Source organism: Martes martes (genome assembly GCF_963455335.1).
Source record: "Martes martes genome assembly, chromosome: 3".
Taxonomy (NCBI): Eukaryota; Metazoa; Chordata; class Mammalia; order Carnivora; family Mustelidae; genus Martes; species Martes martes.
Window position 1 is genome coordinate 9,850,188 of NC_137890.1, and position 19,862 is coordinate 9,870,049.

Sequence of the window (19,862 nt, forward strand, 5' to 3'; positions counted from 1 at the left end):
TCACTTCTGTCTTAGAACCGTAGTGGGATGACCATCAACGTGTGTCGGTGGCCTAGTTTCCATGTCAGAACAAGAGCCAGAGAACCCAGGTACATAGTGGGACCAGCTGAGGTCCCTGCCAGTCTCAATTCCTATGAATTGAGCTCCTGGAAGAACACTAGATTTCGGATCTGAGTAAGGGGTCTCCATCAGATACAAGTGCCCGCATGAGGGAAAACAGGACGAGACAAAATGGGAATCCTGCCTTCGCGCACCTGTTTCCCCATCTCTCAGCATTCCCGCTCTCCATGATCTAAGAATCAAGCTGGGCTACATTATTAGGATTGCTGCCATTCGTATTATTTATCATGTAGAGACAAGATCTTCAGTGTCACTTCCTTTTCCAAGCTGAGACTAAACTGAAGACAAGGCGAAGATCTCAGGGTACAGTGAGAATTGAACTCAGTGTTTTGGGGCTCTGATGGAAAGAAACGCATGAGAGAAAATTGAAACTCAGGGCTTCAAATATTGTAAAAAGCATCATGAAAATTAAATACCAAAACCCAAGAAGAGTTGACTTCTGTCACACAGCAGGTTTTTTTCTTTTCAATGCACTTCTATTAAACAGAAAGAAAGAAAAAAAATGTGAAATGTGGCCTTGATGTATGAAGGGCCGTGATTCTCAGGTCTTTTAATGTGATCCTCAGGTCTTTTCTCCTTACGATAAAAGTGTGTGTAGTTAAGAAGCAAATGTAAGCTCTATTATGTTAGAAGTTCCAAGGTAAGAACCCAAAATGTTATCCTTTATCAGAAACACATGAAATTTAAAAAACAAAAAAACAAACAACCCCCCCCCCGCTATTGTTTATTGAAAAGCAAAATATTTTATAATTTTATTCTTAATATTTGGAACAACCAAGGTAAGTAATGCTCCTGCTTTACAGATGATGAAACTGAGGCTCAGAAGAGTTAAGAAATTTGCCCAGTGCCAGACAGAGTGTAAATGCTGGAGCCAGAATGTTCCCACGTCTTCCTGGTCTCACAGCCTGTGGTCATTCAACCATCTCGCTGTTTGCTTAGATCGCGATGTCTCCACTATCCCTGAAAATGTCTTCATGCAGTCAAAGCTCTGCCCAAGAGTCCCTAAAATAAAACAGATTTCAAATGAGTGCTAAGGTCCCTTCCAGTTCTAAATATGAACCATGTAAGTGCTTCAGAGACTAGATGTGTTCAAGGTTGCACTTGCTATAGGCAGAGCCTTTCTTTAAAAACTGAGACACAGCCATCAAGCAGTGTGTGGAGACGCATAGTTATGAGGTGTAAGGTTCTAGGTTCAAGCAGTACAATCACATGGAAGTAGTTTTGGCATTTTTTGCATAGGGTGACTTTTAAAATAGGCATAAAAGGAAGGAACATTCAGCAGGGGAAATGGACACCTGGCTTCCACAGTGAAATCTGCCTGCCCTGCATGACATGTGGCCCTGAGCACTTTTCATCCTCCCTTCCAGGGACTTTACGTCTCTGTCATTCATTCATTCATTCATTTACTCATTCATTCACTCATTTATGAATTCAGCAGTTTTATTAAGCATCTACTTTGTGTTTAAGTTCCTTTAAAACTATTAAATAGCTTGGAGACTATTGGTCATGAGTTCAAGGTAGGAGAGAGATGATTGAAATCATCCGCGAATGGTAATAATCTAATTGTTTTTCTATTAAAACAGTATACTAGTTTGCGATCACCATGGCAGATTTTTCACATAGATTTAATCCTTTAGTGAGAGTCTCACACAATATGAAAGCAAGAAGAAACATGATTCAGCCTAGTAAGCTGTTTACCAAAGTAATATTTTTTCAAGTGAACTTCTACAGAGATCACTAATACGATGAAATAAAATATTAAATCTGGTGCATTGACTTCTTGGGCAGTCTCAATTTTCCTAATGGGGCCAAAACCATGGCACTGACTGTGGAACACTGAAGTATTTCCAAGGACTCCCAAGGGCTCACCTGTGCTCCTAGAATCCGCAGAGCACATCTGGAAAACCCATACGTAATTCTGCCTTTTCATTCTACTGAGTCAAGTATCTGCCCAAAATTTTATTGTAATTTTTCCATCATGATTTTGAAAAAGAGGTTCTAAGTTAAAACTAAAAATTGAAATAATGTCTTCTTTTATTCATAATTTTTTCCAAATCTAGAAAGCAATAAGGGCACTTTGGGAAATAAGGTGGGGTACAGCTACTCCACAGCTATAGAGTTCAAAGTCTAGGTTCATGTTCTAATCTGCTGGTCCAAGATGGGTGGCTTTGGAAGAATTAAACAACTTCCCTAACATCTCTGTCATGTTGTATCTGAAAGTGAGACTCACAATAATGCCCCAAATGCCTACTTTCTACGATTGCCCTCTCCATGTGAGCTTAGTTTTGAGGATGTTTTAGCTGTGGAATGTGAGGGTGATCACAGCTATCTCCAACCCTGAGTTTAAATAACATGGTGTGTGCATTTAAAGGGATGCCTTAATAAATGCTAAAAATTTATTATATTGGTTCAGATGCCTTTAATTTAAAGAAGTGAAGTGTTATTGATCAATCTTAAGTGTCATTCATGCCCCTTCCTGGACTGATTCCTTCATTGCCTTAACCTTTCCTCCTTTTCCCACACCTCTTCTTCCAGACAACAAGTAGGATGCATTTGGTCTGAACCTATATTCCAGTTTTAAATCGTATTTTACTGAATTTAACATGCTAATAACTATAGGAAGACTTATTTGGTTTAATATTAACACAAGCAACCATTAAATCACACACATAGATGGTAAGGCTCACGCCAGTTTCAGAGTTGTTAAAATGTGAAAATAAATGAGTGTCTTAAAAAACCAATGAAGTACAGCAGTCTCCCACATATATATGTGTCCATTAAAAATAGATAGTGCTTTAAATTTAAGGTTATGATCTACAAACATTTTATACCATTAGTTTGTAAGATTCACATTAATTTTCTAGTTTGAGAAGGCTCTGCCCCAGTGCCCCGATGGCCGTCCCTGGTGTCCTTGTACACTTTTCTCCCTACTATGACCACACACCATGCTGACCTGATTTATACCTGATCATTGTTTTCCTTCTTAAGATCATTAGTAGCGACAATTTTCAGAATAAATGGTATCCAATTCTACATACATTCTCAGTTACATTTGTCACCAAAGACTGTCTTTGCAATCTTTTATTCTTAATGCATATAAAGTTCATCTGGTCATTATTCTATATAGTCAGGAATATATAGAATATAACGGACTCTGCCATATTTGTTTATCAGCCCCTCCTAGTGGAATGTTTTGCTCTCATAGTGTTGCAACTAATACGTTTGTACATTGCGTCCACTTGTGTGAGAGTTTCTCTAGGATCTATGTGGGAAGGTAGAGTTCAGGACCCTCAGTCCTGCCCAGAGGGCTCTGTAGCATGGCCTGCGAGCCCGTATTTCAAATCTGGTCCATGGGCTTTCTTTATACAGCTTGTGAGCCAAGAATGGTTTGCGCATTTTTAAATTAATATATAAGTATGCACAGAATATCATCAGTGTTGTCTCTTGGCCCTCTCAGCCTAAAATATTTACTGTCTGGGCCTTCTATTTGCCGACCCCTGTTCTCAGGCAAGCGGCACTAATTCACCCTCTCAAGTGCTGAGAATCCCTGTGTTATGTTCTCACTTCTAGTTGATACTGTTAGATTGAAGATTTTGACAGTCTCATGAGTTGGATGGCAATATCACTTGGCCTTAAACTTGCATGTTTGCATTTCAGTAATTGTTAATAAGGGAGCACTTCTTCATGAACTTACTGGCCATCTTCGTGATTCTCGCAATTGTACTGTGTGCTTTACCTGTTTGCCTAAAGGTTAGTTTGTCCTTTTAAAATGCATTCCTTGGAGTGGTACATAGCCTCTGGACAGTAATCCCATAGTGTTGGCAATCCCATAGGTGTTGCAAATCTCCTCTCTGAGGCAACTTTTTATTTCAATGTGTCTGCAAGGGCTTTTGGCATGACATTTTGACGTGCTCAAGATGATCATTTTTTCACGTATGGTCAATATTTGTTCTGGACTCACGCTTAAGAAACTCTTTCGCACCCTGAGGCAGTAAAAATACTCTCCTCTGTCTTCTCATCGTTTTAAATCTCTGCCTTCCACTGTTAGGTCTTTAAGTAATCCTAACATACTATTTGTATGTAGCGTGAGCCAGATAAAATACACTGTTGCAATAAAGCTCAAATTGGTTTTTCTCAGCCAGATTTATGTGAAGTTTTTTATGTTGTGAGATATTTAGTCAGGTTCCCTGATTGTGACATCTCAAGCCGAAAGTTTAACTACTCAGATTGTTATATTTATGAGTGATGTTTTTAATGAGAACTAATTAATTCAGTGAAAGAAAATACCTCATACAACTAAATTAAATCTGATAGTTCCGCTTCCAGACTATGCTGCCCAAAAAGACTTGTCACTTCCCCAGTTCACTGGAGATTTTGCCTGGAGCGTGACCGGCAGTTGCTCGGCTTTTCCCTGATATCCTCCAACCCACAGGCACTGTGATGGGGTCCATCAAGTTAGCTCCTTCTGATTCAACCCGGTTTTCCTGAATCTTAGCTCCTGGTCTAAGTACCAACCTACTTCCTGGCCAGATTGGACAAGAGCTTAATCCCTGCCTTTCTGAGCCTACAACTGGTACAGAAGTAGGACCAAAAAACACAAGTCAACCAACAACCAACCAACAAGTAAAACCTGTCACTCGAGACCTCATGACGCAAGGGGCAGAGGGCTGTGGTTTGCTGTAGGCTCCGCGCCACACAATGAACTTCTGATTCTCCGTCATCCAGCCCTGCCTGATCTGAAACAGTTAAATTATTGACAGTAAAACAGCTGGAGATGGTTTGTGGATTGACAGGTCAGTACGTGGATGGAGGCCCTGGGCCTCTGAAACATACGCACCGTATTCCCTTAAAAACTGAACACCTAGAAGTTAAAATCTCCATTCCGTAAGCCTGTCTTTAGACTTGAGCTTCATTAAAATGAGCACTTTTCTTAAATTGTATGCTTCCTTTTGCAAAATACTACAAAGTATTTTAAGCCAATCGCGGGGTGGGGGTGGGGAGGACGTCCACATAAATACACAAGCTCTGCTTTGTTTTTTATCCACGCTGGCGCAGTGGTGCCGCACAACCCAGGGAGTTCCTGATTGAGTCTTTTCAAGGACAGGCATACGCCAAGCAGCAAAACAAGAAAAAAAAAAGAAAGAAAGAAAAAACAACGTTTGGCTGCAGTTTGGTTCTGAAATAAAAAACAGCAGGCAATTCCATCGCCCCCTGGGGACACCAATTTGTCAGCCCACAATGAAAATCAAGCTTAAGTGTATGGCAAATGCATATTCATAACCATTATCTATTGTCTCTTTAAAATGTCTCTCTCATCCGCCAGGTATGTATTGTGTATTCTATCCTGATTGCAGTTTGCCGAGTGCTTGTGAAATTCGTCTTTTCCCCCACTTTTGCCAATGATTAGGGGATAAGGGCTGTAGAAGACTTACTTATCCAGTTGAAAGACTCTATTTTTTTTCCCCCCTCAGTGTTTTTCCATTTATTATTGTTTCAAAGGAAAGCCCTGTGATGTGAATACTGAAAGAGAGAAAATGTAATTAAGCGTTCATTGTGGATAGTCTTTTTGTTACCTTTGAAGTGCTTAAATTAACACAGCAATCTCTTGATTTTGCTTCTGTGGCGACAGCTTTCTGCAGATAGTCATATTTTGCTGACAAAAATGGGCTTCCAAAGTGTAAATTAAATAACTTGATTTTCTAGAATTCATTTAAAAGTGCATCTGTGTTGAACACATCCCATTTTACATTGCTCTGATTACATTTGACTTTTTGTTGACCTGTGTAAAAAACAAGATTGTTTCCAACCACAGCTCGCAAGACAACTTAGAAGAGTGTGATTCTAAGTGGTAAGAAGGAAAAAGAAAAACTCGGGATTACAGGGTGTTGACCAGATGCCTGCTGTGCTTCTACTGTATGCTTGAAAATAATTTTTAAAAAAAGAATTATTAATGAAGTTCACTGTAGAGAGGGAAATGAGATTAAAGGTGACATTTCAACTAATGGGCTGTCGTTAAGCTGTATCGTGAGGGAAAGAAAGTAGGAAAAGTAAACTTTAAAGAAAAAGTGGGAAGGGGAGGTGTATGCAGAACAAGGACGTGACTGTACGCAGAGTTCAAGAGAATGAAAAAATAAAGGTAGAGATTCCCAGTCAAGAAAACCCCTTCTCAAATGGTAAGACCACCATCTTCCCCAATAAACTGTGACTTTCAACAGTCTGAGTCATGCTGACCCAAACGTTGAATGTTCCGTAGAGGGGATGAATGGTCACATCCCAGCAAAACTGGAAGGAATAATGAGATGGGGAACACACCTGCTTCTGCGTTCTGTAGTCTACCGAACCGTGCTGAAATGTGCTCTGGGTAAAAGGAAAGAAGACAGATAATTGCCAGTGGTTGAATGAATAAAACTTAAAACATACCAAATATCTCGCAAATTCTTAGCTCAGGAGAATCTGACTTTTTCGGTAGAGTGTGTGGAGTGAGACGAGGAGTCAGAGAAGGGAAGAGGGGTTTTAAGATTTTGTGGTGGCTGAACACCTATTAAGACAGTGGGGCAGGAGCCATATCGAACCTGGAAACAGATGCCCCAAAATCCTCTAAGCTGGAAGGTCCGAATCCCATCGATATGTTGGAATGTCATTCCTAAACGTTCTAGGAACGAGATTTGCCAGGTTTCCAGAGACTTGACATGTGGCATTTTCCCCACTAAGTGCATTATCAAGGCTAAAAATATCTTGAGAATAGACGTTATAATCTAAGCCAACTAGAAGAATTAGGTACCTCTGATATTTTAATAGTTATTCTACACCTTTTCACTGAAATTGGTGATTCATAATGTATCAATATTGGTCATAATATAAGGAAGTGGATAGAGTACATCAGTTGTCTATTACATAGTAGAATACTTGGGCTGCATATTAATACAATGGAATGTTATAGACCTGTTAAAAGTGGATACTAGCCAAAGTATAAATATATATATATAACATATATATATATATGAATTTTTTTAAGCATTGTACAAATTAAACACCACTGTGTTGAAAGTGTAAGCGTGTCTTAACAAAGCTCAAGAGGAAATGAAGGGCTGGACCATTAGCCTTTTTCTCCCCTGAAAATGCATCATTGTGATGTAGTATTCTGTGCCACATTATAAATTCACATATTATGTAAATCTAAATATTAAAAAAAATAAAGCAGAGCATAATTTAGAATTGGCCAAGTGTAAAGGTAAAAGCGTTCCATGGAAATGATGAAGCTCTTGTGATGCTATGTGGTGGGTCTCTGTAAAAAATATTTATTATGGCGCGCCTGGGTAGCTCAGTGGGTTAAAGCCTCTGCCTTCGGCTCAGGTCGTGATCCCAGGGTCCTGGGATCGAGCCCTGCATCGGGCTCTCTACTTGGCGGGGAGCCTGCTTCCTTCTCTCTCTCTGTCTGCCTCTCTGCCTACTTGTGATCTCTGTCAAATAAATAAATAAAATCTTAAAAAAATTATAAAAAAATATTTGTTATATCAATAACGTCTTAATATAAACCCGTGAACCACATGTAGTGACAACAGAAAACCTTTAGGCACAGCAGCCGTGACACCTGTAGGTAAAACACTGAAGGTGAGGCACAGACGTCAGTGTCTTGGGTTAAGAATCTTCGTTCATGAGCATTCCCTTGGCTTTCTATAAAAACAGACAAATGGGGAAAACAAAACAAAACACTGAGAGAATCCGGGAACGGTCCTTGCTTCCAGAAGGAGGACTTGTCCCCCACTCCTGTGACTTCTTGGGGAGAGGAGTGGCCACCACCCAGACCGGCTTGCATCCCCCGCCCAGCCGTGCACGGCCCCGGGTCCGTAGGCGAAGAATGTCTCTTTGGCAACAAGTACGTGAAGTCTGACGGCGGCGGAGCTGTCCACGTCCCCTCACTTCTGTTCCTTTATCGCCGCGGTTATGGCTACAGAGTAATTCTCACCTCCTTGCAACCACAGCAGCAAATCCTGCCGCTCCCGCGCCTTCTGCTTCCATTCCAAACAGGCCATCGAAGCCGGACTTCCCGTCGCCCCCGTATCCCAAGGCTCGGCCACAGGGACCCGGCTCAGAGTCCACGTCCAGATGGAGCTCCGGGAGGAAGCCCAGGCTGCCCGCAGACTTTGAAAGACGGTTTCCGTGGGTGCCATCGCACCGTCAGGTGCATGAAGCCGTGCTGCGAAACATGCGCGGATACTCGCTGAACGAACTCAGGTTTAATGATTTTTGAAAGCCAACTTTAAATTCTCTCCTATTATTCATGAATGTGTTGCCCAGATCCCTCCCCAACTGCCTAATTCTGTAGACACGGGGCTTTCAAACCGCGCAGCGCCTTCATCATTTCTCCTGGCAAAGCCAAAGCTTCTCCTTTTGGAGTCTCACCTTCTCTCTACCCTGAAAACTCCGCTCCTGTCTGTACAAGGAGAAACCACGGCCATCTCTCTGTCCTGCTCTGAAGGGGAGCTTTTCTCTCTCCTCCAGGAAGAATGTATAAAATGACAGGTTTTATTTTCAAGTAACAAAACCTTATGTATTTAATACCCTTTGTCAAACTGTACTTATAACTGTCTAGTCACTGTGCCAATGAGCCAGTTTAAAATAACTACATTATGCAAAAAAAAAAAATTACATTTGAAAGGGAAAAAGGTAACAGAGGGGAAGTTAATGTCATCACTTAGTGATCATTACAACCTCCCTCTCACACCTCCCAGCCTCCATTGGTGGCATCTGGGCAAACTGCCACCCCCCTGTCCTCCCTCTGTGGCCTCTGGCAGCCGTGCTCTGTGGTACTTAACCACTCACCAGGCCCCTAATAAGCCACATGCTCCCAAGACCTTGTCTTCACACATGCCACCTGGAAATCCTTCCTCATAATTCTCTTCCTGCCAAAATCATCTTTCTCCTTGGTGTCTTGGTATCTTGGTGGCACAAGGTTGGATTCATCGGTGCCTCGCAGTCTTCAGTACGTCGTAACGTTCAGAAGACACGCTCCGGCCCGTTGGCCCCAACCAGCTCTCAGAAGTCTAAATGCTCAGACGGCACAGAGCTGACCATGCGATACCCTGGTTGCGTATAGTGTTCAGTTGTCAATCTACATACATCTGAGAGTCTCCCTCTCAAACCCCTGCTCCAATTTCCTTTCACGTCCCTCTTGTCTAAGAGGAAACAACGTTCCCCAGGACGGAGCTTGAGGGAGGCAGGTTGGGGGGGTGGGGGTTGCTGTCTCCATGGTCGGGCGGAAGCCACCCTCGGGGCCAGCAGCCATGCTCGTGCCAACCCGGCTGTGTTCCACACCCACGATGTGGCCTCACTTCTCATCAGAACTTGAGGGGAGGTCGCCTCGCTGGAGGCCCCGCGTGGATGAAGGGCGGCCTGCACAGAGTTGGAGGACTGGGAAGTTCTGAGACGAGAAGGAGGCGTGAGAGAGCCCCAAGAACAAGTTTCTCTCGGTTCCCACCTGGAATGGCGGAACTTCCCGACTTCCTGAGAGTTGAAAGCCAGTGTGTAGGAAAAACACTAGTGCGAGAACAACGGCCCAGGCTAGAGACCAGATGGAGAGTAGAGGGGCTTGAATGGGAACCCCCAAAAGAGGTGTCCATGTCTTAACTCCCACACCTAGGAATGTGACCTTCCTTGGAATAAGGGTCTTGCAGATGTCATTAAACTAAGGTTCTTGAAATGAGACACCCTGGATTATCCAGGGGAGCCCGACATCCAATGACAGTGTCCTTGTAAGAAATGGATGAGGACAAGACAGAGGAAGAAAGAGAAGACCACATGAACACAGAGGCAGAGGCTGGAGTGATGTCGCCCTGTGCGAACGACCACCTGGGGCCCTTGGAAGCAGGAAGGAGTCAAGGTCCATCCTCCCTGGAGCCTCTTGAAGGAGCGTGGTCCAGCTGACAACGTGATTTTGGACAACTGGCCTCCAGAACCATCATGGAGTACATTTCTGTTGTTTCCAGCCACCACTCTCATGCCATATGTCACAGCAGCCCTAGGAAACTAACACAGAGGGTGTCACTGAGAATCAGACCTTATCAGGAGCTACAGGAGCTAAGATAGTGACCAACTCACCAGAGGCCCCCAAACAAGCACCCATCGCTGCCCCTGATGGAGGAACAGAGGACAGGCCCCATGGCCACAGAGGACCAGATGCTGATGAGAAGCATGCCCTTGACCTTACGCCAGCAAAAGGAGCCTTTATTCAAATGTAACCGAGTTTGAAAGGACTGAATTGAATTGATATAGCAAGATTCAGTTTTCAGCCAGCAAACAAACGGAGAGTTTATGGACTAAATTAAATTCATTTGTAGAAATATCAAGAAAATTATTTTAGTTTCTCCGATCTAAATTTATGTCTGTATATTTTCATGCAGGCTGTGCCACACGCCACAGGGTTGTCAGGAGAAGATTAAATGGAAAAAAGGGATAGTTGCAATTCCCCGAGCTATTGTTGTTATTATCCGTGACAGGTCACAGACGAGGGCCCCAAACTCAGGTCTCCCACCACAGCGCTCCTTCTGTCAGGCCACCAACCGACGACGGCTCAATTTGACTGTGAACTCATAGCGGTGGGCCCAATACCGTGTCCGTGCTCCTGACCAGGCAGCGTCTGACACATGGATGGGGCCCAGTCAACTGCCTGCCGAATTTAATTGAAGAACACAACTTCACCGTCCTTAAGTAGCCTGCCATCTGTCTGGTGTTGGGAAAATAATTAAAAATAAAATATCCTGCCAACCCAGAAAACCTCTCCACCAAGGTAGATGAGAAAGAAAACAGTTTCGTTATGGACAGGCCCAGTCCAGACTGCGGTGGGCATCCCAGGCAACCTGCTGGGGAGACCACACAGACAAAGCCATCTCACCTTGTGCAGGTATCCCCACGTTACGTCTGTGTCTGCAGGATGAAAATTACCACGCCTCACCTAGGACTTGACAGCACCATTTGTTAGCGTTCCCCCCCAATTCACCTGGTGATTGGGGTGGCCATCTGTGGTCACTAATTACCTTCATCCCGAAGAAAAAGAGAACGGATATCTTCCAGACAAGTTTGCAACATGGTGCCGGGTGGCTAAATGACACTCCCACCTCTCCTCTCCCCCAACCCCCACATGAAAAGGGAAAGGGGAGACAGGTAGGGTGCTGTCTGTCTGATGCTTACGCGTCAGAGAGGTTGCCCCCCACCCAAGAAAACTGTTCCCGGGCTGTAAAATAAGTGAGATTTATTTTGCTTTGAAAAAGGTATATCTACATCTCAAAGGGACAGAGGAAGACTTTCCAGAAGATGACAAGTTTTCTAAAGAAAATGCTCTAAGAAAAGGGACTTTCCCTCTTTTCCTCAAATTTCCTCAGGGAAATTTTTTTTCTTTTTAGATTTGGGTCCACCTTTTACTGGGCAAATAGGAAAACTGGTTAAATTAGGACAGAACAGTGCCTGGACAAGTACCCGATGAGTGATGGAAGTGGTGTCCTCCTCCACTGACACTGCCGTTGATGAGACTATCAAGGTCATGCAAGGGGACTAAACTTAAAGGGGACTCTGAATGGTCCCACTGAAAATAATGTCTGGTTAGAGGAAGGCTGAATACATCAGTGCCTAGATGTCCGTGGTATGGCAGGCATGGTGACATCAGTAAAAGTTTCTCATCTAGACCATTCCGTATCGTCTTTAAGTTCTGGTAGGATCCCAAACAACATGGCTTTTAAACAGAAGGGTATTGGCACTTGTCCCAAGGCAAGCATATATTGTCAAAATTTAATAATACCTGGAGGCTCTTTTCCCCCTTGTTATATACTCATTGAACTTGGAAAAGAGCTAGCCATTAACTTTTGCATAATAAATCTCTCTGGTACTCAAAAGTTATGACTAAATTGTCTTAACTTTCGTACCTTCATGCTTAACCATCTAATATGAACAAATGGGAGTAATTTCTTAAGAGGGAAATTGAAAGGAAGAACATAAATTAGGAACAAAAAAGATTTATCAAACAAATACGGAACTTTAGAGAATTCAAACTTGAAAAAGGACTACAAATTAAATATATTTTTTTTATTTTACTTTTTTGTTGCTTTCTTTCTTTTACCTGATTTACCCATTCCAAAAAAAAAAAAAAAAAGCGATGCCTTTTTTACTTAATTTGTGAAACGTGGTGAAATACAAATAAAAGGGGGAAGTCTGTTTTTCACAGAGACAGGCACCATTAACATTTTACAGTACCTCCTTTTAACATTCACTCTATTGTTCTTTTTGGTACCTCCATGCACTTCTACCCTGTACACTCTTATTTAATATTGTAATGTGAGGATTTTTTCAATGCTATTAAAATTCATGAGTGCATTTGTTATCTTGCTGTATAACAAATTATGGACAATAAGAGCTTACAAGGATAAACATTTATTTCTCACATATTTTCTACAGGTCAGGAATCTGGGATAGGCTGAGCTGGGTGTTTCTAGCTCCAAATGTCTCATCAGTTTGCAGTCAAGATGTTGGTGGGACTGCAGTCAAATGGAGGCTTGACAAGGGCAGGAGGGTCCGTTTCCAAGATGGATCACTCACAGGGCAGGAGGCCTTGTTTCATCACCACATGGACCTCTCCATAGGACCATTTGAGTGTCCTCATGACATGGCACCAGGCTTCCACCAGAGTGGGTGATCCAAGAGAGAGCAAGCTGAAAAACACAGTGTCGTTATCACCTAGCCTCATAAGTCACCCACAGTCATTTCCGTAACCTATTGCATAGATCAGCCATATTCAGCTTGGGAGGAGGCTCCGGGAGAGTGTGAACACCAGGGGGCCCTCTTGGAGACTAGCTACCGCAATGGGGGTTTTTAATGGCTGTATGAATTTTATAATAGAGATCTGCATAACTGTATTACCTATTTATGTAAGGTTAGATACTATTTCTAGTATTTCATTATTACAAATAACTACCAAGCGCCTTTTTATATAAAGCTTTTTAATACTCCAAATTATTTTCTTTGGATATAGTCTGAAAGTGGGACTGTGGAGTTATAAAAACTTTTTTCTTAATTTCCATTTTAAGTCGGTTTCATAGAGCAAATTAATTTTTTATATTGTTTATTTCAGTTAACATATGCATTTCCTTTAACATATTTATGATAAATACCTTAAAATCCCTATGCAATGCTTCAGAACTGCATGTTCATTTTTCATTTAATGCATTCTATGTAGTATATATTTTAAGTAGATAGTCTATATCATATATATATATATATATATAATATTTTGATACTTACAGCATGTGGGTTTTTTCATTGTTATTTAACCACTTTATAGATCCTCCTGAGTTTGTTTGTTGCTGTTATTTTGGACAACTTAGAACTTGATGAAGATCTAAAGAAGCTTAAACAAGTAAGTAATGTGTGCGGAATTCTTCAAATCTGCCTTTAAAAAAATACGGGTGGAATGTGCTTACAGATATTGTTAAAAGAGTTAGAGCTTCAAAGTAAAAAAAAAAAAAAAAAGATTTTAATAAGTTAAGGCAGTCTAAGTTTGCAAAATTTTCTTTTGTTTAATTTTTATCCATTATCAACAGAGAAAGTTTTTTATTGCTCTATAATTATCCTAGGAATATTTTCATATTACTATTTTGAGTAACAGTAAGATGGACATACTATAGGGAATTGGATTGGCCACACTCTTCTCCTTCTGCCATTTCATGAAGGTTGTTTGAAAATGAAATGCCTCCAGGCCAGATTGCCATTTTGCATAATTATGTGTAATACTCTTGATCATCATCATAAAAATATTAAGCATCAACTTGCCTGACCTCTAGACACTAAACGAGAATTTAGTCTTGGTGCCCATAGTCATTATAAGAAATGGAATAGAATAAATGATTAGCTCTGTGCCCAGTTATGTGTGAAAACAGATTGGATATTATAGCATTGATAATCATACTCCCAAAAAATGGAAATGAAAATGTGTGAAGGTTATATGACTGAGGGCAGGAAGATGACAGGCGTGATGGACCATTCTCACAGTTTCTGTTGCATGGAAGATCTTTGGCTTAAATATTTGGCTGTGTCAAAGAGTAGAGACCCTTTGAGAAGTAGAGTTGGTGTGAGAAGAGGACACTGGATAAGGTATTCTTTTTTTATTCAAATAGAGTTGACAGTCAATGATATATTGGTTTCAGGTGTTCAACATAGTGGCTCAGTAATTCTATATATTATGCAATGCTCAACATAAATGTAGCTACCACCTGTCACCATACAAAGTTATTATAGTATTATTGACTATATTCCCTATGCTCTACTCTTCATCCTCATGGCTTATTTATTTTATAACTGGAAGTTTGCACCTCTTAATCTCCTTCACCTATTTTGCTCTCCCCCACCTCTTTCCTGGCAACAACCAGTTGGTTCTCTGTACTTATTAGTCTGTTTCTGTTTTTTTGTTTGTTTGTTTCTGGTTTTTGGTTTTGTTTATCTGTTTATCTGTTCATTTGTTTTGTTTTTTAGCTTCCACATACAAGTGAAATTATTCAGTGTTTGTCATTCCCCGTCTGACTTATTTCACTTATCATGATACCCTCTAACTCCATCCATATTGTCACAAATGGCAAGATCTCATCCTTTTTCTGCCTGAGTAATATCCCACTTTATATGTGTGTGTGTGTGTGTATGTATATATATGTATGTGTATATGTATATATGTATGCATATGTGTATATGTATATGTATATGTATGTACACATATGTATATATGTGTGTGCATATATATGTATATATGTTTATGTATGTATACATATATATGTGTGTATATATATACCACTTCTTCTTTATCCATTCATCTATCGATGGACACTTGGGTTGCTTCCATATTTTAACTATTGTACATGCTACAATAAACATAGGGTCACATATATCCTTTTGAAGTAGGGTTTTTGTTTTCTTTGGGTAAATACCCAGTAGTGGAATTACTGGATCCTATGTTAATTCTATTTTTAAATTTTTGAGGAGCCTCCATAGTGTTTTCCACAGTGGGTGAACTTGTCTGCATTCCCACCAACAGTGCACAAGGCTTCCTTTTTCTTCACATCCTCGCCAACACTTGTTGTTTATTGTGTTTTTGATTTCAGCCATTCTGACTGGTGTTTGGTGATGTCTCATTGTGCTTTTGATTTGCATGGGCTTGATGATGAGTGATGTTGGGCATCTTTTCATGTGTCTTTTGGCCATCTGGATGTCTTCTTTGGAAAAATGTCTATTCAGCTTCTCTGCCCATTTTTTAACCAGATTGTTTGGGTTTTGGGGGATTTTGAGTTGTAGAAGTTCTGTACATATTTTGTATTTAACCCCTTACTGCATAGATCATTTACAAATATCCTCTACCATTCAGTAGGTTGCCTTTTCATTTTGTTGATGATTTCCTTTGCCATCGAGAGGCTTTTAGTTTGATGTAGTTCCAGTAGCTTATCTTTGCTTTTGTTTCCTTTTGCCTGAGAAGGGGGGTAAAATATTCTTGGATCGCCCTCCCTAGCACTGCAGGAATAATAAATGGGTTGTTAACAAAGAACCAAGGCTACAAAACAAGTCTTACCTGGAATTCAAGGGAGGCCCTATACTTTCAGAACTTTCAAATTGCATCTGAGTTGTCTTTTTAATGAAGGCAAACACATAACCTATTTAAATGGTTTTATTGTCATTTGCATATCTTAAAGTCACTTTAGGCATTTTATCTTTGTATTTTTTATCTCCAAAGTCTGTGCTTTTAACCAAGGGCAGTCGATAAAAGAAAAAATATATATTTGATAAAAAGGATGCCCACTGTGAGCATATCAAGGAAGGATTTAAGTGCTTTCCAGTCCTTTAACTACACAAGCAAAATGGCCCTCTGGGCATAGAGGAAATGATTTCTTCCAGATCTTTTCAGTTTGCAGCAACAGTGACAGGTTATTCAAATGAGAGTTGGGAACTTCCTTTATGCCATAGATGCAAATGCTTTATGCAGTTTCTAGTTATGGAAATACAGAATTAGTGAGTTCAAAATTGAAACTAACCTCATCAATCCACGTAACTAATAAAAATCTGCTGTTGTATAACCACATTAGTCCTTGCTTTACAAATCTGGTATTTAGATGTGGGTTTTCCTGTGTCCCATGTTTACTCTGAATAGACTCTTAATGTCCTCTAGTAGAGGACATTAAAATATGTATTGTATGGATAAAATGAAAAATAGTCTATTTTTTTAAAAACTGGTGATACAGCCAGGTTCAGTATAGTCTTAAATAACCACTGGCCAATTAAAATTCCATGTAATTCCAGCCCACATTTGTAAAATAGTTTTTCCACCAGAAAGAAGTAAAATAAATCCATATGGCAATTTCTTTTCAAGTTTATGAATTCAAATATACTAATATTTGATGTGTTGATATTATATATAATACATGTAATGTATATGTATACTTTTTATCAGACCCCAAGAGAAAAACCAACAATAAAAAAAATCAGGATTTTAATTGACATCTGACTTTCTTCTTGGACTCTACAGTTTTAACAAACTGTATGCTGCTTTGTTTTGAGCATCTATCATCAGTTACAAAATGGCTTTTATTTAATCACTTGTAGTATATTAGTGATGTTTTGTATTTCTGGAAATCCTGTACACCAGAGATGATTATCCAATTATGCCAGCCTACAATTTGAAGTATCTTCTTTGAATATTTAGAGATCTTTGAACACTGAAAATCCCAACCATAAATAGAACAGCAAACTCATTTTCATTAGTACTTTTCACATTATTCTTTGGCCATGATTGGACTAACACTACCTATCTATTAAATTCACCTATTAATTCATACTTGAAACTCATCAAATATTATCAGATTAAATTAAAATATCCTGTTTCATTTGCTTTTGAAGTATCTTCTTTGAATATTTAGAGATCTTTGAACACTGAAAATCCCAACCATAAATAGAACAGCAAACTCATTTTCATTAGTACTTTTCACATTATTCTTTGGCCATGATTGGACTAACACTACCTATCTATTAAATTCACCTATTAATTCATACTTGAAACTCATCAAATATTATCAGATTAAATTAAAATATCCTGTTTCATTTGCTTCCATTTTGTATAAGCATATTTCGTTTCATGAGTTTTTATGAATTATATCTTTTTTTTATATCCCCCCCCTTATTTCCAATGATCTTGGCCTTTGAAGTGGGGCTCATCTACATAGTTACAAGAATATACCCCACCCCACCCCACACACATATGCACTTTCATACACACATGCATATAATCATGTGAATACCTGAAACGTTAGCCTGTCTCTCACAGCATCTTTCAGACCGCCAATAAAAATGTTACCTAAATTATTCATTTATTTAGTTTTCTGTGTGCAGCCTCAGCCCTTATGGGTTTAAATGCAAACACTCTATTTTTATTTTTCCGAGATAGAGAACAGAATGAGAAAGATGTAAAAAGCATTTGATTTTCTTAAAATTTTAAGTTCCAGACAACACTGCATACTTCATAGTCTGTCTTTGTTTTTGTTTGTTTTTCATCCTTTATCCTTTATCCTTTCACCAACTAATCTGTAGTTTCTTACAGCTCCAGTAATATTTGTCGGACTCATTCAAGTGTCAGGTGCTGTATATTTTCACTAATCTGAATTTCATAGCAGCCGTATAATGTAGGCATTATTAATATATCCATCTTACAGATGGAGAAACTAAGGCACAGAGAAGTTAAGGAACTTGCTTAAGGCCACACAGCTAATACATGGCTGAGTTAGGATTTCCACCCAGGCAATTAGGACCTAAAGCCCAGGCTCTATTACTGAGTCACAGTAAAGCTATATAAATACCAAACATGAGTCATACCTTTTGTGGAGCCTCACTCATAGGACTGTTAATTACTCATATATAAGTGATATAATACGATTATATTTTAGATGACAGAAACATTATGATATTCATGAAATAACCATTGCTGTGAGAGGCAGTTTTCTGAGGAATGGAGGTGAATTAAGCAAACCAATCATTAGAACTATCCAAAATAGTTCTCGTTTTCCCTGGAAAAGCAGATGATCTAATCAGAGCCACTGGAGTTAGGACTTTTGCAGCAGGTAAGAGCTCAAATGCTTACCATTCACTCCAAATATGGCAGATGCTGCCCAAGAACCCTCTCCTCAGTGACCTTCTTGAACAATGAGCCTCTTCAGACAATGACACAAGATGCTTGCACTATATCACATTTCAGTGAGGTGTCTAGAGACTTTTAATGTATTTTATTATGATTGTGGTAAAAAAAAAATTGTGTTAACATATAAGTGTTGGTTCATAGACATTTTTCAAGAATAATAGTAACCAGTGCAAGTCATGTCTAAAATGAAGAGGTTAAGAATGAAACATTAAACAAAGCTGTTAGAAGGAGAAAGTCTGTTCTCATGCTCAGCAGAGGAGGAGATATAACCCTGAAGATGGATGGAGTAGGAGGGAGCTTAAAGTTATGGGAAGACACTAGAACGGAAGAGAAGCAGGAGGACGTGAACTAATTAGGAAAACATTCAAGATATGAAATTAACAGAAAGAGCACAGATTATGAGTCTAACCCTGTGATGAAGGGGGAGCAGTGGGACCAAATCCAGAGTCAGTAAAGTGATCAATCAGGTTGCCAGATGGCAAAGGACACCAGAGCCCTTCAGGGAGAAGCTCCCTGAGGCCAGGCGCAGTCTGCATGATCCATTGTTGGTGGAACCCTGGAATCACATTCTTCTTAAGTACAAGCATGCTACGTAGCTTTTTCCTGTTGCTTTCTGGTCCCCTCCTTGGCCTTGGAGACAGCTGTTTCCACCTGGGGACTGCCGACCTGCAGAACTTTCCAGGGGAAAGTATGGAGCTGGCCGCCATTTTTTTTTTAATGCTTCAGGAAGCCTAGAGGGACTCGTCCATGCACCCAGTGTAAGACCAGACGTGCTGACTCAAATGCCAGTTGCAATACTTTTTGCTGGAAATCTGCACATTCTAGGTGGCAGTGCAACTTCTCTTATGCCAAAGTTTTGTTGTTGTTGTTGTTGTTTTTTAAATGGGATTTAGAGGGGCACACTAAAAAGGGCTCCCTGCGGACACATTTTGAGAGTTTCTAAAGTACATATGCCCACCAGGCCCCCCTCCAGCCAGTATCACAAGGGCTGTGCCTTGAAAGCCACTAAGGTAGTTTTCCTTTTGTCATTCTTCAAGAGAAATTATGTTCTAAGAAACTGTACTAATAATGCTCCCTATGAAGTTCATCTTTTGCTTTCCCTGTGTGTAGCATATAAGACTCAACTGATTCCCGGCAGCGATAAAGCAGTCATGATCATTTCGTGGCTCTCATACCTAATTAAATAAAGACCATGCTTCTCTTTTCACCACCCTGACACCCAACGCAAGCCCTGGAGATGGAGATAGATATAGATACAGGTTCAGATATAAATAAAGATACAGGCATATAATGGTTTTCTACACAAGATCAGAAAATTGACTAGAAATGAGATTGTGAATGGGCAATTTGGCTATTGAGAAGCCAAATCAGTTTGCATACAAGCTAAAAATTTCCTTGACCCAGGGCTGTCCTCCAAACAGTAGTAGGAAACAGTGACCTTGGTCCTCAGTCGTGTAGCAAAGACACTGGAGGATAAAAGTGGCGTTTTGCAAACTTCAAAAATGAAGAAAATCCTCGCAGCTTTAATGATTTT

General features: G+C 40.2%; 1 protein-coding gene across 3 annotated transcripts in view; it reads left to right on the forward strand.

The window, feature by feature from the left end:
- The window catches only part of NALCN (sodium leak channel, non-selective), a gene marked incomplete at its 5' end in the record, with an annotated part of 290,329 nt that overhangs the window by 166,351 nt on the left and 104,116 nt on the right, over window positions 1-19,862 (forward strand). For all 3 annotated transcript variants that reach the window (XM_080799346.1, XM_080799344.1, XM_080799345.1), the window contains one exon: window positions 13,448-13,522. In XM_080799346.1, the coding sequence (XP_080655472.1) occupies window positions 13,448-13,522 (75 nt within the window). The remainder of the gene's footprint in view (window positions 1-13,447; window positions 13,523-19,862) is intronic.